Source organism: Nannobrachium achirus (genome assembly GCF_963921795.1).
Source record: "Nannobrachium achirus genome assembly, chromosome: 2".
Taxonomy (NCBI): Eukaryota; Metazoa; Chordata; class Actinopteri; order Myctophiformes; family Myctophidae; genus Nannobrachium; species Nannobrachium achirus.
This window is the reverse complement of record NC_137811.1, coordinates 76,889,604-76,912,443: the sequence shown is the minus strand read 5'-3', so window position 1 is coordinate 76,912,443 and position 22,840 is coordinate 76,889,604. Positions and strand designations below refer to the sequence as shown.

Sequence of the window (22,840 nt, the reverse complement as noted above, 5' to 3'; positions counted from 1 at the left end):
TTACGTTATTAAGAATACTAGAAGCTAGAAGTGTCTAGTCGTCAACCTGGCCAACTCGGGAACGATGTAAATAGTGAATGAATGCCCCGCTCTTTAATGCAAACCCCATTATACCTGTTGTCATAGGATCCGTTTTGACCATCTGTTTGTGTGTGTCCATGTATGCCCATATATGGAGATATATGTTTGTCTAGTCCATTTTATGCCCATATATGGAGATCTCTGTAGGACCCGTTTTGACCATCTGTTTGCCTGTGTCCATTTATGCCCATATACGGAGTTATCTGTCTGTCTGCGTCCATTTTATGCCCATATATGGAGATCTCTGTAGGACCCGTATTGACCATCTTTTTGCCTGTGTCCATTCATGCTCATATATGGAGATATCTGTATCTGTCTGTCTACATCCATGTTATGCCCATATATGGAGATCTCTGTATCTGTTTGTCTGTGTCCTGTTCCAGAAAATCGTGTATCGGTCGGGTCGAGGCCGGGCACTGCACTACCTGCTGCGGCGGGGAACGCGCATGCCGAATTTGAAATAGGGAATGAATGCCCCACACTTTAATGCAAACCCCATTATACCTGTTGTCATAGGACCCGTTTTGACCATCTGTTTGGCTTTGTCCACTTATGCCCATATATGGAGATCTCTGCAGACACGGTACCGGTTCCGGAAAACTCTGATGTCAGACATCAGCTCCGCATACAGGCATCCATTTTTTTCCTGTGACTAAAATCACTACATTGGATCCATTGGTATAATATTTTCCATGTCCAGAAAAGTAACCACATACAAGGTTTTAACCAAACAGAGGCGATTATCGTCTGGCTGTCTGACTTCATTTATAATGAAGAGAATTATTCTGAATCAAAACACATTGTTCCCAACCCCCTCACAGCTCTGGCACATCATGTAAATGTCTTACCTTTGTGTGGCAGATCATCACTTGGCCGGTTACGCTCTCTTGCACTTTATATAGCGGCTGATTTAGCTTTTCCCCTGAACTCTAAAATAAAGAGAAGTGTAGAGATGTAGATAGAACAATGGTGTGCTGATGGTGTACATCCATTAAACACTGGTCCCCATGTGGAACACCAGTGTACATCCATTAAACACTGGTCTGTGGTACACCAGTGTGCATCCATTAAACACTGGTCTGTGGTACACCAGTGTACATCTGTTAAAACACAGCCCACTCCCCAACTCCATACATGCACACTCTAGTGTTTGTCTCCATGTTGTGTTTTGATGGAGTGTCAGGCTCCATTACAAAGGAAAATGATGTGGAGTCACACATTGTGCTGTCCTGCCTGGTGCTGCTCTTTGTTTCCCTGTGGAACGCAGACCTGCTGATAAGACATTGATCAAACCTCCGTGGCCAGTCCTAAAGAGACTTGTTTGTGTGTAGACACTCACACAGGTAGACTACAGGAGGTCTTGGTCTGTCATTATTACACGATGCAACCTGGAGGCAGAGATGATGAATGGTGGTCGACTGAATGTTTCCTTTGTCAATCTTTATTTATTGATAAAACTAACCAATAAGGTCAATAAACACGGTCGCATGAAACTGCAGTGGAGAGATTGAGGTACCATGTCCTCACGGTGGGGGCTCCTCACTGGCAGTGACACATTTTGGAGAGTTTTGCGGTTGTACTGGGAGTAATCTAGTAATCCATCTCCCAGGGGTCAAATGTCTGAATGGCAGCATGTCTGAATGGAGAACCAGTGCATTGTAACGGGACAGACTCCTGTGTTGTGGTTAATGCCAACAATAAGCCTCTCCAACCTACTTACTATTAGCAGATGAATACACAGTCAAAGGGGAGTAGGAGTGGGGGGTCTACTGGAGCAGACTCTGTGTGTCCCTGTTTGAATACTTACCATGCATAAAGCACATAATCACTCCTTATCTCAAAAACGTTCTCACAACGCTACTGCCCTGTTGATGTAAACCCTGGCTGTGCTTAAGAGATGACATGCTGATAGGATTTCACTGTGATAACCGTGAAAGAACAATATTCCTTATCGCTCTCAAACAAAAGAAACAAAATGCTGAAAAGCCACATTGCACCTGAGGCTTATCTAAGGTGTCTAAATGGTTAATAGTGGAGGCTCACCAAGCCATTATCTCCATCATAACAGTGTCTTATCTAAGGTGTCTTCATAACAGTGTCTTATCTAAGGTGTCTAAATGGTTAATAGTGCAGGCTCACCAAGCCATTCTCTCCATCATAACAGTGTCTTGTCTTCTTATCTAAGGTGTCTAAATGGTTAATAGTGGAGGTTCGCCAAGCCATTCTCTCCATCATAACAGTGTCTTGTCTTATCTAAGGTGTCTAAATGGTTAATAGTGCAGGTTCACCAAGCCATTCTCTCCATCATAACAGTGTCTTGTCTTCCACAGAGCTTTTTTGACGGCTGGGACTGCACAAAGAAGAAAGACAAAACCAAAGTGAGACATGATACCTTGACGGGATGTAAGTTACCAGGAGATGTTCTGCCTTTCATGAAGTAAAACGTCAAATGTCACAGATAAAAGACTGGAGAGACTAAGGGTCCGTGTCCAAAGAAAACATTTGTTGAGCTGCCAGCTCCATTCTGACAGCTTTTCTATATTAAATATGTGTTGGAGCCTCCTCTTCCCAGCAGCAAGCATCAGGTTTCACTGCTCTCTAACTTTAAATCATTACCACGACCATGAGAAGTTCATGTTTACTGTTATTTCTGCCAGGCTGTTTGAGCTTATAATAATACAGATGAACAGATGATGCTAATAATGCACATTCGAGAACAGTAATGGTTGATCGTTCTGAACGTTGGAGGCATTGAAAAACGCTCCTTAGAATGACTCTGGACATGATATCCAAAGCTCTGCACTTTAGTTCAACTTTCAAATATTTCAAATAGTTAAACTTTTGGAGAGGAGTGCGTCTGTCACTTTGATCATCTTCATGTGTCTGACAACCAGGTCATCATGACCTGACTTTAAATCATTACCACGACCATGAGAAGTTCATGTTTACTGTTATTTCAGCCAGGCTGTTTGAGCTTATAATAATGCAGATGAACAGATGATGCTAATAATGCACATTCGAGAACAGTAATGGTTGATCGTAAAAATGATCCTTATAATGACTGTGGACATGATGTCCAAAGCTCTCAAAAACACTTTCTGTGGACACTGCCTCTTATGCTACAGTAACACTAAATACTTTAGGCTATATTTTGTTTATAATATTCCTATTCCGGTTTATTTGATTCCTCTTTCATTTCTCTACCATCTCAGATGAGAGTCAAGCTCCACCCACTTCTGGGAGACCCCAACTCTGACTACATCAACGCCAACTACATCGATGTAAGTCTCACCAAGCAACCAATCACAGTCCACTGAGCTGCTTGTCCAACATGGACACAGACAGTCATGTTGCTACAAAGCATCAAAGCAACAATCCACACTCACACAATAAGGTTGTTTTAAGAGTGTTTTAATGAGTGTTGAAACACTGATGAAGGCCTGTTGGTTTCATGAACATTAAAATGCTCTAACACTTTATTCTGAGTGCAGATTGTTTCATTGATCATCAGACTGTTTGTTTAGAGTCTGCACCGTCTTTGATCTTCTAAGTCATCAGTTTGAGCACACCAAGCTTTGGACTTTGTGCTACAAAGACACAGTCCAGCTCCAAGTGTTTTTGCTTCAAACATTTTGACCTGGGATTTGTTCCTGAAGGCTCCGTCCAATCAAAAGCCTCTTCCTGTTATAATCCCCGCCTCCATGAAGCCCCACCCCCTGCTGACCCCCCACCCATGACTTTTATAATGGAAGGAACAGCTTTAATAGAGATAGGTTTTATAATGGAAGGAATATCTTTAATAGAGATAGGTTTTATAATGGAAGGAATATCTTTAATAGAGATGGTTTTGTGAGATAAAGAGTTCCTCTTTCACTGCTCACCTTAACTGTCTGTCTGGCTGCTGGATGGGGGGGGGGGGGCATCATGCATTATGTAATGTATGTGTATGTGGCTTATGTCTGTCTCTGTCTGCATGTTTAGTTTTGTTTTTCCATCCACATTAACAAGAAGAGGGTCAGTTGGAAGGTAGGATCAGATATCAAACCAAATAGTGGAGTTCTAGCGATGGAAACAGAAAGCTGTGTTGGACTTATCCTTTAAAGTTTATCCATGGTGAAATTCAGCACCTTTTTCAGTCCAGCTGTGAAAAGGTGGAAAAGAGGAGATCTGTGAGTCTTTATTTACACCACCCTCATCAGAGTCCATGTTAACACTTCATTTATGATGTCATGTAATCCATGTAAAGTGCTTTTGTAAGCACAGACAGGTCAAAGTGTAAAACTGTACTTCTGCATAATAGATGAGGTCTTCTGTGGTCAATGGTAAATGGTGCATATAAAGCACCTTTATCCAAAGCACGTTACAATATGCATTACACATTCATACACACATTCACTCACTGATTTGATTCCCTTTCATTGTGATATGTTTTGGTGTTCAAAGGAGAGGTGAAGACATTCAAGGTCTCTATTTTCTATTGTTCTGTCAACATATCACTTGGCTGCCGGCCAGACTGTGTGTATGGCTTGATTAGGTATGCATTATAATGCCTTATTATAGTACCTTATTATAGTGCCTTATTATAGTGCCTTATTATAGTGCCTTATTATTATAGTGCCTTATGCAGTTGCCCTTTTCATGGGGAACATGTAAACATGCATGCACATTTCATAGAAACTGGGGAACATTGGGATGAACCCACACACAGGTGTTGATACACGCACGCACGCACGCACGCACGCACGCACGCACGCACGCACGCACGCACGCACGCACGCACGCACACACACACACACACACACACACACACACACACAGTCTCCTGTGGCTCCACCTGTCTCTAACTACTCTCTCTCTCATTAACTGGCCTGTATGTCTCTCTTTTAAACTCCTGTCTCACCTCCTCCACTTTGGACCCTGTAGATTCGGATTAACAGGGAAGTAAGTACTTCACCTCTCTGTTCTCTGCCTGCCCCCCCCCCCCCCCACACACACACACACACACACACACACACTACTTTTATGTCCTTTTTGTCCCCTCATCTCTCCTTAGTGCCCCCGCATATCATGGTGATTGAAACGAGGCTTTAAACTAGCGACAGGATCATAAAGTATTTACTATGGAGAACATGTTGCTTTTGGTACCAGAACAGCGCAACTAGCAGCCAATCATAGGAACTTTTAGTTCCGCGTTTGCTTCATTTTATGAACTGCCCCCCCCCCCCCCCCCCCCCCACTGCACCCACCCTCCCATCCTAAAAGAACCAAATACAACAAAAATAAGCAGTTCATTTAGGCCATGATAGCCTGCTTTCATGTGAAACCCATTGGACAGACTTTGTGGTGCTGTTGTCAGAAGAGAAACTGTTACTGTAGAGTCAATCAAAGAAAAAGGCCTGAAACCGTCAGTCTGCAGTTGTGGCTTTAATGAAAATCAATGTATTTTTTATTGGATCCTGAAGCTCTGTGAAGAGCCAGCCGTTATTGATGAATAAATAGGGCTTCTGAAATCTAAAGGCGCCCGCATCTAAGTTATGCTGTAACTCACACTAGGTTGAAATGCAACGTACACTAGGTTGAACACGTAGCTAAAACTCCATACTGTTTAATATAATTTCAGATTAATGATCTGTTTTTAACACACGGGTGACTAACAGGTCATTTTGACCGATTTTGAGATCGCAAAGTGCAATTACTCTCTCCATGAAGGTCTCAGAAATGTCCCCTTCCATGACTTTTCCTAAATACTCAAGACATATGTTCTCGTTTTTTTCCCCTTTCTGAAACGTTTCCTAAGTATGAAATAATATAACATTATACCACTCTGACTGTTAGTTATCGGTCATAAAGACAGGTCTCACCCATTCCTCCCCCTCCCAGAAGCAAGGAGAGAATTTCACAACTTTTGCGCTCCCCATTTGAGAGGTCAATTGAAATGCTAATTCACATTTGGAAGACAATAGAACCCCCGCTGGCAGCAGGGGAGGAGGTGTTGCTCTCCTGGGCCAAAAGGGAGAGAATGTACCTGTCAATTTGACTGATAAATGCAGTCAGAGTGGAAGTGATTTTTCTTTCAGTCACCCGAGTGTTAAAGATGCTGTATTGGCTCAAAAGGACAGCACCAACCAGGGCATTTGGTTACCTTTGGTTAAATGAATACTGAGGAATGTACTGCGTTAACAGAGTCAAGTTAAAGGAGCTATAGTCAACTTTTTCATTGTAGGGCCGACTTTGTTTACATCCCTTATCAATCCATAGAAGAGGAATTTAAACAAAGTCAGTCTGATTATTATTTTATCATTATTTTACGCTTTTTGTGGTCATTTTTGAATAGAAACACATGTATGAAGCTTATTTTTTTATAAAACATTTTCGAAACATTATTTTTATTTTAGCATCTGTTTTTCAAGAAAAGGTTGACTATAGCTCCTTTAATATTAAAGTATGTTGGGGTCATTAGAGTTCATATGGGGTCATTAGAGTTCATATGGGGTCATTAGAGTTCATATGGGGTCATTAGAGGTCATATGGGGTCATTACAGTTCATATGGGGTCATTAGAGTTCATATGGGATCATTAGAGGTCATATGGGGTCATTACAGTTCATATGGGGTCATTAGAGGTCATATGGGGTCATTAGAGTTCATATGGGGTCTGTGGAGAAAGACAGCATTACAGTATGGAGGGGTCATTAGGGGTCCTTAGAGGACAGGGAAGGCTGGGGGTCCAGAGATGATCTTAGAGGACAGGAAGGCTGGGGGTCCAGAGATGATCTTAGAGGACAGGAAGGCTGGGGGTCCAGAGATGATCTTAGAGGACAGGAAGGCTGGGGGTCCAGAGATGATCTTAGAGGACAGGAAGGCTGGGGGTCCAGAGATGATCTTAGAGGACAGGAAGGCTGGGGGTCCAGAGATGATCTTAGAGGACAGGAAGGCTGGGGGTCCAGAGATGATCTTAGAGGACAGGAAGGCTGGGGGTCCAGAGATGATCTTAGAGGACAGGAAGGCTGGGGGTCCAGAGATGATCTCCCTTCCAGCTGTGAGTGACGACCACATGCTCTTACTCAGCAACTCATTCCTCTTCTCTTTTTCAGGGCTACCATCGATCCAACCACTTCATCGCCACTCAGGGTGAGTTTCCCTACAAGGCTACTGTGTGTGTGTGTGTGTGTGTGTGTGTGTGTGTGTGTGTGTGTGTGTGTGTGTGTGTGTGTGTGTGTGTGTGTGTGTGTGTGTGTGTGTGTGTGTGTGTGTGTGTGTGTGTGTGTGTGTGTGTGTGTGTGTGTGTGTGAGAGCGTCTTGGATTCTTCATGCTTTGAGAGTGAGTGGTGTATTTTTGATTTTGTAAGAGTGTAATAAATCAGAAAGCTGCTGGCTCTCCATCCTGAGCCAAAGCGTCTCTCCTGCAGATCTAAAGGTGATGGCATCATGTGTGACCACTGCCCAGTGGCAGCTGTATGATTGATGTCACTGAATGAATAATTAAACACATTAATTATAGCTCCTCATCCGTTGTGATGTGAGGAGTCCAGTAATCTGACGTGGAATAAAAGAAGCCTTCATTTCCCTCTCTGCAACTCACAAAGCCAGGGTCTGAAGGGCTGCTCAACCCATCATCTTTCATAAACTCTGAGTTAAAATAAAGACACAAACAAAGAGAGATGTATGAGTGAGGAGCTCAGCTGTGTTTGTGTCATTGTGAGCTTGGTTTCCCTCGGTGCTCCTTGTTCCAGTGGAGCCTCCACATGAACATGACTGATGGAGGCTCCACTGATGGAGGCTCCACATGAACATGACTGATGGAGGCTCCACTGATGGAGGCTCCACATGAACATGACTGATGGAGGCTCCACTGATGGAGGCTCCACTGATGGAGGCTCCACTGATGGAGGCTCCACATGAACATGACTGATGGAGGCTCCACATGAACATGACTGATGGAGGCTCCACTGATGGAGGCTCCACATGAACATGACTGATGTTCACATCATCAGCAACCACTGTTTCCTTACTGTATCCTTACTGTACCTGTCCTCTCCTTACCTCCTTACCTCCTTCTCTCCTCTTACCTGGACTCCTCCAATCAGTGCATTGATGGAACAATCTCCACACATCACTGTCCTGTCATCTGAGGAAGGACACTCTGGTCATGATGATGAGTGATGTCACAGTGGCCGCTACAGAGCCAGACTGATGTCAGATATTTTGGTCCGATCCCAATCTACGGATGTTTAGACCAATATTCTTTAGCCTGCTGGACAACATTTTCTAATCAATTAAAAATATATGTACATATTTGATGAAAGGTTCTATTTGAGTCTATTCAAATTATAAGCAAACAATAAATAGTTGTGAGCTTGTAGATTGGCTAGGTTTGAAAATGTCACCTATAATGACATGATTAGAAATAGGGACACCAGACTGAGGAAAATCAAGACACATTGGCTTCATACTTAATCGCCCATAACTAAAACAATCACACCCAATGTGAAGTGAGCGGTGGTCGTGCTTGCATAACGTCTTCAATTGGTAATTGGTGATGTAATAGAGGCTACACACATACACACATTGCTATGGCAAAACGCTGAGGAAAACACATTGCTATGGCAAAACGCTGAGGAAAAAGACTAGGATATAAGTCTAGGATGTAATTGGTGATGTAATATGGCTACACACACACACACACACACACACACACACACACACACACACACACACACACACACACACACACATATTGCTATGGCAAAACGCTGAGGAAAAGTGGCTACAGACACACGCACAGCCACTCTATGGAGCGGTTTACCACCGCTCAAAAAGTCAAATAATATCTGATATACAGTTTGGTTCAGGCTCTGGTGGTCACACACAACACCACCATCAACAAGTGGTCTTCATTGAGAGTGCAGCTGTGATGATGCAGTTCCCTCTTCCTCCACCAGGGCCCAAGCAGGAGACGCTGTTGGATTTCTGGAGGATGGTGTGGCAGGAGAACTGCTTCAGCATCGTCATGATCACCAAGTTGGTGGAGGTAGGCAGGGTGAGTGACATCACTGTTCCTTTATCTTTACATTCATTCTTCAGTGGCCTTAGTGCAGCCTGCAGCTCGTCTGTGGAAACACTACAAATATCCTGGGATTTCTTCATGGAAATCTACTGCTAAACATTAAGGACTCATAAGGTTCATGGAAATCTACTGCTAAACATTAAGGACTCATAAGGTTCATGGAAATCTACTGCTAAACATTAAGGACTCATAAAACTACTTAATGCACTCCTGAAGGAATTATTCTGGGCAGCCTGTTGGATACTGGCCAAACATTTGGTTTACCACAACTTGTACAAAGATCATTAAAGAAACTAAATTGTACATAAACACTGTAATTTATGCCCTAATGCCATGTATTATATCATAACTTACTGCATATTATCACCTCAGAGCTGGCTGAGATACAACAACTCAGCAACACTTACACTGATGCTATCTGGACAGTACTATTATTGTTATGTTTATGCTCCATTTGAAGTGTTACGTCATTGTAAGTACATTACGTATTGGAGAAGTAGTAATCATTGTGTAATTATAATTCTTACAACTTACAATACATGACTTCAATACACAGGAAGCACCTGTTATGTCGTAATGCACTGAAAAGCATTGGAAGCACTTCCTAAATATATTGTAATGTGTTTATGAATACAAAGAGCCTTGTTATAAGTATCATGTACTATGATTACACTAAGTATTAAACACAGTACAGTATGTCCAGTGTAGTGCATCATAACACATGTAATAATACATTATCAATAGATTATCACTGTGATTAGCCTCACTATTGTCACAGGATGTTTTCTACACATTACCTTTACCTAAACACATGTTTATCATGTTGTGATTACAATGGCTGTAACAGCAGCTACACTGCAGCTACACAGAGCTTTTACTTTGTTAAATATATTGTTTGGGATTTTCTGCCTTTATTCTGATAGTATAGTGGAGAGAGAGGAAACAGGGAGAGAAACGAGGAGTGACGCAGCAAAGGTTGTCTGGCTCGGGAATCAAACCTGTGACTTGCGGTCAGGCTGCATTAGAGCCTGTAAGTGCTATGCACCTTAACCACTAGGCCATTGGCACCCCTACACAGAGCACCTATTAGGAGCACACAGCCTGACTGTAGCACTGTCATTATCTGTCACACATAAACAAGCCTAACATTCAAACGTCACTGTAAGAGTCCCATCATCATCTTCCCCCCTAGAGAAACACATTATCCAGGAGGATGGTTAAAATGACACCATTTTACTCACACCAGCCCTGGATCCAATTAGGACCAGCATCCCAACAGCACAACCTTTCTGAACAAACAAAACCAACAATAAAAACCTTTCCCCTGAATGAAAAGCATCCGTTGCTTTGTGTGTGAGCTGAGTGGAAGCCATTGCAGCGCTCCTGTTCTCCATGTCTGCATGGGACTGTTGGACTTTGCTTTACTTTGCCCTCTGGGATGAGAAATCACCAGCAGGGCAGCTTGTTGTTTTGCTGTCCGTCCAACAGCTCAGATCTGTTCCAGCCGTTCTGACGTGTGCAGAACACCACAAGATGAAGCACTTTCAGAGGCTGTTTTCTCTACAATCATTTCATGTGTTTACTTTGGAGAAATGGCCTTTTTAAATCAGAAATACAGCTGTGGTAAAACCTATTCTCATGAATTCTGTTCAAGCTGAATCACTCCTTTGTCCCCATGTCCATCAAAGCCTTACATAACAAGTTATCCAGAGCCTAACCGTACACATATAATCTGTTATGATGATTTTATGTTTATCTTACTTCACACTGTTCATTATTCACTATTATGTCGACTACAGTTTGTCATTCAGTGGTCAATTTACAGCATGGTTAGAATGTTCCGTAATACTTTCTCTAAACAGGTGAAATGCTGTAAATACTGGCCTGATGACAGTGAGATGTACGGAGACATCAAGATCACACTGCTGAAGACAGAGACGCTGGCTGAATATACAGTCCGTACCTTTGCCTTGGAGAGGGTGAGTCAACACAACTCTCCCTGACTATTCAATACTCCTTCCTTTTGCTGCTGAGTACGTTTCTAACGAGGCAGTGTGCGCTGTTGGTACGACTATTTGAAGGTCTTGCAGAGGAGGAGAATGACATTTCAACATGTTATTAGAGACAGGTTATCTAAATAGAATGACATTTCAACATGTTATTAGAGACAGGTTATCTAAATAGAATGACATTTCAACATGTTATTAGAGACAGGTTATCTAAATAGAATGACATTTCAACATGTTATTAGAGACAGGTTATCTAAATAGAATGACATTTCAACATGTTATTAGAGACAGGTTATCTAAATAGAATGACATTTCAACATGTTATTAGAGACAGGTTATCTAAATAGAATGACATTTCCAGATGTTATTAGAGACAGGTTATCTAAATAGAATGACATTTCCACATGTTATTAGAGACAGGTTATCTAAATAGAATGACATTTCAACATGTTATTAGAGACAGGTTATCTAAATAGAATTACATTTCAACATGTTATTAGAGACAGGTTATCTAAATAGAATGACATTTCAACATGTTATTAGAGACAGGTTATCTAAATAGACATCTATTATTAATACTGATCAGCAGTATCAGCTCAAGTGCTGTGTCTCCGTCCATGGTGCTGACATGATCTCTCTCTCCTGCTGTTTATATTTGGGTTCCAATGAAAACATTGCAGCAGCAGGTGGTGCTTAAACTTTGCTGTGGGTTGAGAAAAATAAACTGCAGGCTGGACAAGTTGAAAACATTGCAGGAACGGGCGGTAATGGTCATAAATACAGCAGATGGACTGAGGATTAGGAAAACACTTCAGCACAGCATTTTTACAAATTATATAGGATTTATGATGATGGAACAAATGCTTATTGGTGATGATTGGCTTAACGGTTGTTGGCTTTGGTCCATTTATTTGATGAGCCATGTCACTTATGAAGTTCAATAATCAATATCTTCAGAACTAAATAAGATTAACAAGCTGTAAGTCAATTTGGTCTCAGGGTGTCAAACTTTTAATATGAGGGCTGATTTTGTTCCTGCCTGACCTTGCATTTTAACGTTAAGCAAATTTAAGTCTTTTGTTTTAGCCACCAAAAAATCATGATTAACAAGACTTTCAGGGCCATCTCTGCCACTGGCTTCCCTTTTTGTTCAGGAATTGTCCAATCACATTTGAGCACAGCTGCTTCAGTATGGTAAGGTTGGCAGTGCCAGACAAAACAGCATCACATTGCCAATGGTCCAATGGCTCCATAAAAGGAACAGTTTTGACCACATCGTTGCTGTCACCGACTGCAATATGGAAGGCAATAATGGACTTCACTTTGTCTCTTCGTTGACTAAAATGTCCTGCAAGGTCCCTGATTGTTTCTGCCCTGCTGTGTTAAGTGCTGAACTGGCACTCAATAATGAGAGGACGTACAGTAAGTGGAGCCTGGCAGTACAGTAGGTGCTTCCACACAGCGGGTGGTCGCCTGCTGCCTCCATTAAGATGTCTGGAAGCTGCACTGTAGCAACAAGGACACACAGAGAGATGGAGAATCTAGATGGACTTTAGTAGTTATTGTAGAGGGAGGATATATGGATGTCTGTGGCAGGTTGCATAAAGATCACACTCACAGTGTGGGAGTTATGACTTTATGTGAGACATTGAAGCAAATGAGAGTGATTGATATTTTACTGTTACATGGGTTGGGGATTTAAATCGAATAAGTTTGTCTATTTATAGAACAGCTTAAAATCTGACAGGACTCATTACCGATGGGAAGGTGGGCCTCTCAGGATAAACAGGATTTCATTGAGAGGAATTAGCCTGAGTAGCTGCTTAAAAACGCCTCCATCTCTTCTCCTTGATAGCAGCAGAGAGCAGCTGCTCCAGTGCTACTGGTTTGTTCCCAGTGAGCCAAAGGTCTCCTTCATGCTGCTGTTGTGTGAAAGGCTCAGAGCCACTCTGGAGTGACACTGTATTATCATCACTCCATCACAGCTGCTCTCCCTGCAAGCTGCTGCTGCTTATTCAAACCAGCAGAATGCTGGCAGATGCTGACACTTTGTTTTCAACCTTCTCCCTCACTTCATTTTTTAGATTTTCCTCTTCCTCAAATCTTTGCTTTGCATCCACTTTACTTTGACATTTAATTTGCAGAGTGGTGAATTACTGTGTGTCTGTGTAAACAAGCTGGATTTGAATCTGGGTCTGCTGTGTGGGAAACCATCTACTTTTCATCCAAAGCAGATAGTTTGGAAGTCTCTTTCCACCAATGTGATGAACAAACAAGAAAACCTCTAATATTACATTGAGAAACTTCTCAAAGTGATGAGAACTCATTTTGAAATACTGACTTACAATCTCAAAATGATGACTTGGATACTAAGAATAATGAGAAGCTTTGTCAAAATGACTCAAGATAATGAGAAAGTAAACTGGTATGATATAGTAAAGGCTATGAGGCTGATCTCAATGTGATGCTAATTCCTGTTGTCTTTGTGTGTTCTGACAGAGAGGCTACTCAGCCAACCACGAAGTGCGTCAGTTCCACTTCACATCGTGGCCAGAGCACGGGGTTCCCTTTCACGCCACAGGCCTGCTGGCCTTTATACGGAGAGTCAAAGCCTCCACGCCTCCTGATGCCGGTCCTGTGGTCGTTCACTGCAGGTTAGCATCTCATGATACTTACTGTCCTGTGGTCGTTCACTGTTAGCATCTCATGATACTTACTGTCCTGTGGTCGTTAACTGTTAGCATCTCATGATACTTACTGTCCTGTGGTCGTTCACTGCAGGTTAGCATCTCATGATACTTACTGTCCTGTGGTCGTTCACTGTTAGCATCTCATGATACTTACTGTCCTGTGGTCGTTCACTGCAGGTTAGCATCTCATGATACTTACTGTCCTGTGGTCGTTCACTGCAGGTTAGCATCTCATGATACTTACTGTCCTGTGGTCGTTCACTGCAGGTTAGCATCTCATGATACTTACTGTCCTGTGGTCGTTCACTGCAGGTTAGCATCTCATGATACTTACTGTCCTGTGGTCGTTCACTGTTAGCATCTCATGATACTTACTGTCCTGTGGTCGTTCACTGCAGGTTAGCATCTCATGATACTTACTGTCCTGTGGTCGTTCACTGCAGGTTAGCATCTCATGACACTTACTGTCCTGTGGTCGTTCACTGTTAGCATCTCATGATACTTACTGTGCTGTGGTCGTTCACTGTTAGCATCTCATGATACTTACTGTGCTGTGGTCGTTCACTGTTAGCATCTCATGATACTTACTGTCCTGTGGTCGTTAACTGCAGGTTAGCATCTCATGACACTTACTGTCCTGTGGTCGTTAACTGCAGGTTAGCATCTCATGACACTTACTGTCCTGTGGTCGTTAACTGCAGGTTAGCATCTCATGATACTTACTGTCCTGTGGTCGTTAACTGCAGGTTAGCATCTCATGATACTTACTGTCCTGTGGTCGTTAACTGCAGGTTAGCATCTCATGATACTTACTGTCCTGTGGTCGTTCACTGTTAGCATCTCATGATACTTACTGTCCTGTGGTCGTTCACTGTTAGCATCTCATGATACTTACTGTGCTGTGGTCGTTCACTGTTAGCATCTCATGATACTTACTGTCCTGTGGTCGTTCACTGTTAGCATCTCATGATACTTACTGTGCTGTGGTCGTTCACTGTTAGCATCTCATGATACTTACTGTCCTGTGGTCGTTAACTGCAGGTTAGCATCTCATGATACTTACTGTCCTGTGGTCGTTCACTGCAGGTTAGCATCTCATGACACTTACTGTGCTGTGGTCGTTCACTGTTAGCATCTCATGATACTTACTGTCCTGTGGTCGTTCACTGTTAGCATCTCATGATACTTACTGTGCTGTGGTCGTTCACTGTTAGCATCTCATGATACTTACTGTCCTGTGGTCGTTAACTGCAGGTTAGCATCTCATGATACTTACTGTCCTGTGGTCGTTCACTGCAGGTTAGCATCTCATGATACTTACTGTCCTGTGGTCGTTCACTGCAGGTTAGCATCTCATGATACTTACTGTCCTGTGGTCGTTCACTGCAGGTTAGCATCTCATGACACTTACTGTCCTGTGGTCGTTCACTGCAGGTTTGCATCTCATGATACTTACTGTCCTGTGGTCGTTCACTGCAGGTTAGCATCTCATGATACTTACTGTCCTGTGGTCGTTCACTGCAGGTTAGCATCTCATGATACTTACTGTGCTGTGGTCGTTCACTGTTAGCATCTCATGATACTTACTGTCCTGTGGTCGTTCACTGCAGGTTAGCATCTCATGATACTTACTGTGCTGTGGTCGTTCACTGTTAGCATCTCATGATACTTACTGTGCTGTGGTCGTTCACTGCAGGTTAGCATCTCATGATACTTACTGTCCTGTGGTCGTTCACTGCAGGTTAGCATCTCATGATACTTACTGTCCTGTGGTCGTTCACTGTTAGCATCTCATGATACTTACTGTCCTGTGGTCGTTCACTGTTAGCATCTCATGATACTTACTGTCCTGTGGTCGTTCACTGTTAGCATCTCATGATACTTACTGTCCTGTGGTCGTTCACTGCAGGTTAGCATCTCATGATACTTACTGTGCTGTGGTCGTTCACTGCAGGTTAGCATCTCATGATACTTACTGTCCTGTGGTCGTTCACTGCAGGTTAGCATCTCATGATACTTACTGTCCTGTGGTCGTTCACTGTTAGCATCTCATGATACTTACTGTCCTGTGGTCGTTCACTGTTAGCATCTCATGATACTTACTGTCCTGTGGTCGTTAACTGCAGGTTAGCATCTCATGATACTTACTGTGCTGTGGTCGTTCACTGCAGGTTAGCATCTCATGACACTTACTGTGCTGTGGTCGTTCACTGCAAGTTAGCATCTCATGATACTTACTGTCCTGTGGTCGTTCACTGTTAGCATCTCATGATACTTACTGTCCTGTGGTCGTTCACTGTTAGCATCTCATGATACTTACTGTGCTGTGGTCGTTCACTGTTAGCATCTCATGATACTTACTGTCCTGTGGTCGTTCACTGCAGGTTAGCATCTCATGACACTTACTGTCCTGTGGTCGTTCACTGCAGGTTAGCATCTCATGATACTTACTGTCCTGTAGTCGTTCATTGCAGGTTTGCAAACTTGCCCAAATGTGCAAACTCATGTGAGACATTATCTCTATCTTGTGTGTCAGTGTGGGGGCAGGTCGTACCGGTTGCTACATCGTGCTGGACGTCATGTTGGACATGGCTGAATGTGAAGGCGTGGTGGACATCTACAACTGTGTGAAAACTCTGTGCTCCCGACGCATCAACATGATCCAGACAGAGGTACGTTCACCTGTCTGTTCACATCAACATGATCCAGACAGAGGTACATTCACCTGTCTGTTGTCTGTTAACATCAACATGATCCAGACAGAGGTACATTCACCTGTCTGTTGTCTGTTCACATCAACATGATCCAGACAGAGGTACATTCACCTGTCTGTTCACATCAACATGATCCAGACAGAGGTACATTCACCTGTCTGTTCACATCAACATGATCCAGACAGAGGTACATTCACCTGTCTGTTCACATCAACATGATCCAGACAGAGGTACGTTCACCTGTCTGTTCACATCAACATGATCCAGACAGAGGTACATTCACCTGTCTGTTCATATCAACATGATCCAGACAGAGACCACAGGCCATAAGTCTGCAACGCAAAAACATTCCTCTGGTGAAAAGTTCTGAGGAATCTTTTTCGTTTTGTTTTTTCTTCTCCTGGTATTTGTAAAATGATGAAGCTCCCCTCCCCCTCTGGGTTTCATTTAAAGATCAAAACAATGGTTGATGAGTTAAGATTCACATTGTGCTTCTTACATGTTGCACTGGATCATGTGTTTTCTTTTAGATGTGTAGATAATATGCATATCAACCCCCTTATTATGTTAATCCAATGTTGACTTACTCAACTGTTTATTACAGGGTCGCACTAATTAAATGTGTTGCTCACAGTGTTTGTTTGTTTTGTAGAGTTATTTATTCTATTCAGCTCTTTGATACACTATAAACATTGAGGTGTGTTTAATGCAGCATTCTGTACACTTTATATTCTCCACCATTCTCTCATTACCTTACTTTGATTATTTATTGATATGTATCTGGTTTTAGTTTTTACTTCCTGTCTGCTCTTCTCTGTCTTCTGTTTTATGTATCTGTCTTCCTTTCTGTTTGCAGTGCTCACAGTTTTCAACAGTTTCAAGCTAACAATCATTTAGGTCGTGCAAGTGACACTGTTGTACTACAGAATATAAGTCAGTGTGTCCACAGACTCTGTTGTCCTCCAGAATAAGTCAGACCCTCACAGTGTTAACTGTTGTCCTCCAGAATAACTCAGACCCTCACAGTGTTAACTGTTGTCCTCCAGAATAACTCAGACCCTCACAGTGTTAACTGTTGTCCTCCAGAATAACTCAGACCCTCACAGTGTTAACTGTTGTCCTCCAGAATAACTCAGACCCTCACAGTGTTAACTGTTGTCCTCCAGAATAACTCAGACCCTCACAGTGTTAACTGTTGTCCTCCAGAATAAGTCAGACCCTCACAGTGTTAACTGTTGTCCTCCAGAATAACTCAGACCCTCACAGTGTTAACTGTTGTCCTCCAGAATAAGTCAGACCCTCACAGTGTTAACTGTTGTCCTCCAGAATAACTCAGACCCTCACAGTGTTAACTGTTGTCCTCCAGAATAAGTCACCCTCACAGTGTTAACGGTGCTGTTGGTGATGACGTGTCTCCTGCAGGAGCAGTACATCTTCATCCATGATGCCATCCTGGAGGCCTGTCTGTGTGGAGAGACGTCCATCCTGGTCAACGAGTTCGCCCTCACCTACAAGGACTTGCTGCGCGTGGACTCCCAGAGCAACTCATCCCAGCTACGAGAAGAGTTCCAGGTCAGAAAGAACACTACCACCAACAATACATACCCTTATCTATAACACTAAACATACTAATTTAACTTATCTACGAGAAGAGTTCCAGGTCAGAGCACCTCCTCCATATGACCATACATACTCTATAACACTATGTTATATTACACTATAAAACTATGTTATATTACACTATAACAATATGTTATATTACACTATAACACTATGTTATACTACACTATAACACTATACATACACAACTTATCTATGAGAAGAGTTCCAGGTCAGAGCACCTCCTCCATATGACCACATTAATACATACTGTACACTACATACTGTATCTACAACACTAACACATACACAATACACCTATAACACTAAAACATGCACTATACAGTACATCTATAACTAAAACATACAGTGGAGATGTTTAGAATGTTTTGCACAGGGATTTGTGAGGTGTTGACATCACATAACCAGAGACATCCTTCCTTATACAATAACGGTGCTTCATTATGTGCAGTTTGGAGAATATTATATTCACTTATTACACATTTCCTTCTTCATGCCTGTTCACTTCAAAGACATCCTCTGGGGAGTCTTACTGTATGTTTACATAAAACAATAGAAAGTCATTAATACTTGTTGGCACAGGGGTTTCCATAGAGTCCCTTGAGAATTCAGAATGGAACTAAAACATGGATGCTGACTGGGAGAGTAGAAAGCCAGCTGAGGTCCCACCATCCACATGTCCTCCACAGGACAACAGCAGCCACATTGATCCAGGGTTTAACAGTGGGGTTTTAATTCCATATTATGTTCTCATCTTATGTGACCTCATATGAATGATGCCAGATTCATTACCTCATGATTTATTGCTCAGGCTGTGGAGAAAGAAAGCGTCTCTGATTACAGACTGTTTGTTCTTCATAAAGAGGTCAGAGGTCACGTGAGCTCCTTTGATCTTTGTAAATTAGCGCTGTTGAACACGTCTGGGCTGCACTGCTCTGGTGTCATTCTGCACACACAGAGATCTGGAATTCCTACATTTATTATTGATGCTGCACATTATTAACGCATCCAAATATTATTTTGGTATTGTCTAATCCAATTAAGGCTTAGCGAACACGTTGTTCTTCAAAACACAAACTGGGGCATTGAATTTTACACCAGCATCAATTTTTTTGTTTGTTTAAGCCTTCTGTGCAATGGCAGCACAATTCACCATTCTGTTCTCCTGAAGTGTGACTTCTTCTCAGTGATATTGAACATTATGTTTAGACCTTGTTAATCCCACTGGTAAATCCAGTTCCAGCTTCACCCAGCTGAAGGCTGCTCAGATGCTCATGATGAGCAGTTAGGTGTTAGTGTCTTGCTCATGGACACTTTGACACATACTGTGGCCTACTGTAGATCAGAGTTGGGACTGGGAGGCAAACCAGTGACCTTCTGATTACCAAATGGCCTCTCAAACCACTAAACTATGGCTGCCCCCAAATTCCTAAAATAAGACTGAGACTAATAATTCTAGTCACTTATTACAGAATCCTGTTGTGACAATGTTAACTAGGTTTGTTTGTTTCTCTGGTCCACGTGTTTAAAGGTCTACACATGTTGTCCTCTCCCTCCTCTCTCCTGGTTCTTCTCTCCTTCTCTCCCTCCTCTCCTTCCTCTCTGCTCATCCTTCTCTCCTTCTCTCCTCTTCTTTCCCTCCTCTCTCCTTGTTCTTCTCTCCTTCTCTCCTCTTGTCTTCCTCGTCATCCACGTTTACTTGTGTTGTTTTTCCTCTCCTCATTGACCCCAGACTCTGAACTCGGTGACTCCTCTCCCTCTTTGTTTCTCTCCTCATTGACCCCAGACTCTGAACTCTGTGACTCCTCACCCTCTTTGTTTCTCTCCTCATTGACCCCAGACTCTGAACTCGGTGACTCCTCTCCCTCTTTGTTTCTCTCCTCATTGACCCCAGACTCTGAACTCGGTGACTCCTCACCCTCTTTGTTTCTCTCCTCATTGACCCCAGACTCTGAACTCGGTGACTCCTCACCCTCTTTGTTTCTCTCCTCATTGACCCCAGACTCTGAACTCTGTGACTTCTCACCCTCTTTGTTTCTCTCCTCATTGACCCCAGACTCTGAACTCGGTGACTCCTCACCCTCTTTGTTTCTCTCCTCATTGACCCCAGACTCTGAACTCGGTGACTCCTCACCCTCTTTGTTTCTCTCCTCATTGACCCCAGACTCTGAACTCGGTGACTCCTCTCCCTCTTTGTTTCTCTCCTCATTGACCCCAGACTCTGAACTCTGTGACTCGTCACCCTCTTTGTTTCTCTCCTCATTGACCCCAGACTCTGAACTCGGTGACTCCTCTCCCTCTTTGTTTCTCTCCTCATTGACCCCAGACTCTGAACTCGGTGACTCCTCACCCTCTTTGTTTCTCTCCTCATTGACCCCAGACTCTGAACTCGGTGACTCCTCACCCTCTTTGTTTCTCTCCTCATTGACCCCAGACTCTGAACTCGGTGACTCCTCACCCTCTTTGTTTCTCTCCTCATTGACCCCAGACTCTGAACTCGGTGACTTCTCACCCTCTTTGTTTCTCTCCTCATTGACCCCAGACTCTGAACTCGGTGACTCCTCACCCTCTTTGTTTCTCTCCTCATTGACCCCAGACTCTGAACTCGGTGACTCCTCACCCTCTTTGTTTCTCTCCTCATTGACCCCAGACTCTGAACTCGGTGACTCCTCTCCCTCTTTGTTTCTCTCCTCATTGACCCCAGACTCTGAACTCTGTGACTCGTCACCCTCTTTGTTTCTCTCCTCATTGACCCCAGACTCTGAACTCGGTGACTCCTCACCCTCTTTGTTTCTCTCCTCATTGACCCCAGACTCTGAACTCTGTGACTCCTCACCCTCTTTGTTTCTCTCCTCATTGACCCCAGACTCTGAACTCGGTGACTCCTCACCCTCTTTGTTTCTCTCCTCATTGACCCCAGACTCTGAACTCGGTGACTCCTCACCCTCTTTGTTTCTCTCCTCATTGACCCCAGACTCTGAACTCGGTGACTCCTCATCCTCTTTGTTTCTCTCCTCATTGACCCCAGACTCTGAACTCTGTGACTCCTCACCCTCTTTGTTTCTCTCCTCATTGACCCCAGACTCTGAACTCTGTGACTCCTCACCCTCTTTGTTTCTCTCCTCATTGACCCCAGACTCTGAACTCGGTGACTCCTCACCCTCTTTGTTTCTCTCCTCATTGACCCCAGACTCTGAACTCGGTGAGTCCTCACCCTCTTTGTTTCTCTCCTCATTGACCCCAGACTCTGAACTCGGTGAGTCCTCACCTGGACGTTGAAGAGTGCAGCATCGCGCTGCTGCCCAGGAACCGGGAGAAGAACCGCAGCATGGACGTGCTTCCTCCCGACCGCTCGCTGGCCTTCCTGGTCACCAGCGAAGGCCAGAGCAACAACTACATCAACGCGGCGCTCACCGACAGCTTCCACCGGCCCGCCGCCTTCATGGTGACGCCTCACCCGCTCCCCGGCACCACGGCCGACTTCTGGAGGCTGGTGTTTGACTACGGCTGCACCTCGGTGGTCATGTTGAACCAACTCAACCAGTCCAACTCAGCCTGGGTGAGCCTGGTTGGCATTACATCCTTTTAGAAGGAGCGGAGCTCCAACATCTGGCTTTGTCCGGCCACAAATAATGTCTGGGCTTTGAAGCGTGGCCTACTGTACATCTGGCCTACATCTGGCGTACATCTGGCAACATCTTGGCACAAAGTGCTCAAAGTTTGTTTTACTCCCAGGGTCCCATTGGTCAAGCCTTTCTTAATGAAATTAACTCATAAATGGCACTGCTCATTTACACTAGGTGTGATTTTTATTTATTTTTTATTCAGGGAAGGCCAATTGAGAGCAAACTCTCTGACTCCCTGATTACAAGACATGGCAACAAACCAACAAAAAATCCAAAAGACGGCAGACATTATTCAACTCCCTAAATCGGGATACACAAACTTTAGAAGGCAATGGTAGCCAATCAGATCAGAGTATTATTCAATTAGAATTATTTTGAAGTGATCAAGAGAAATTTAATGATCAAGCTTTAAAACACTTTCTAGACAAGTCCAGGTGTGTAGGCCATAATACTGAAATGCAGTCCTGGGTAAAAGGCTCTTTAGCATGTTGGGATGACTGTGATCTTTGATTCTTTGATGATTCTGCAAGCTTTGCTGACACAGCGTGGTTTAGCTTCTCTCAGTCAGAGTGTCAGAATGTTGTTTATCTTCTCCTTTGCTTCATCTCTGGATCTGATGTTTGCTTGCTAGAAGTTCCTTCACATCATCACACATTGCTCTGATCATGTGACTGTGAGGCGTTGCTAGATAACAGCAGCCCCAGCTTACATCAGGAGAATCAACAATCAATCAGTCACTCATATGGTACAAGCAGTGACATGTTGGTGGCACATGTTACTGTACTAACACAACACTACAACATTACAACATGTTGGTGGCACATGTTACTGTACTAACACAACACTACAACATTACAACATGTTGGTGGCACATGTTACTGTACTAACACAACACTACAACATTACAACATGTTGGTGGCACATGTTACTGTACTAACACAACACTACAACATTACAACATGCACAATCTAAGCTGACCAGTGTCCCATAGCTTCGTTTGGCTCTGCAGCAGAAATGAACAGGAAACACAAATG

General features: G+C 43.3%; 1 protein-coding gene across 1 annotated transcript in view; it reads left to right on the top strand.

The window, feature by feature from the left end:
* The window catches only part of LOC308300608 (receptor-type tyrosine-protein phosphatase U-like), a gene marked incomplete at its 5' end in the record, with an annotated part of 51,543 nt that overhangs the window by 11,187 nt on the left and 17,516 nt on the right, over positions 1 to 22,840 (top strand). The window contains 9 exons of the mRNA XM_080744479.1: positions 2,412 to 2,459; positions 3,294 to 3,362; positions 7,175 to 7,211; positions 9,023 to 9,120; positions 11,010 to 11,126; positions 13,656 to 13,810; positions 16,383 to 16,518; positions 17,983 to 18,132; positions 21,425 to 21,739. Of these exons, the coding sequence (XP_080600605.1) occupies positions 2,412 to 2,459; positions 3,294 to 3,362; positions 7,175 to 7,211; positions 9,023 to 9,120; positions 11,010 to 11,126; positions 13,656 to 13,810; positions 16,383 to 16,518; positions 17,983 to 18,132; positions 21,425 to 21,739 (1,125 nt within the window). The remainder of the gene's footprint in view (positions 1 to 2,411; positions 2,460 to 3,293; positions 3,363 to 7,174; positions 7,212 to 9,022; positions 9,121 to 11,009; positions 11,127 to 13,655; positions 13,811 to 16,382; positions 16,519 to 17,982; positions 18,133 to 21,424; positions 21,740 to 22,840) is intronic.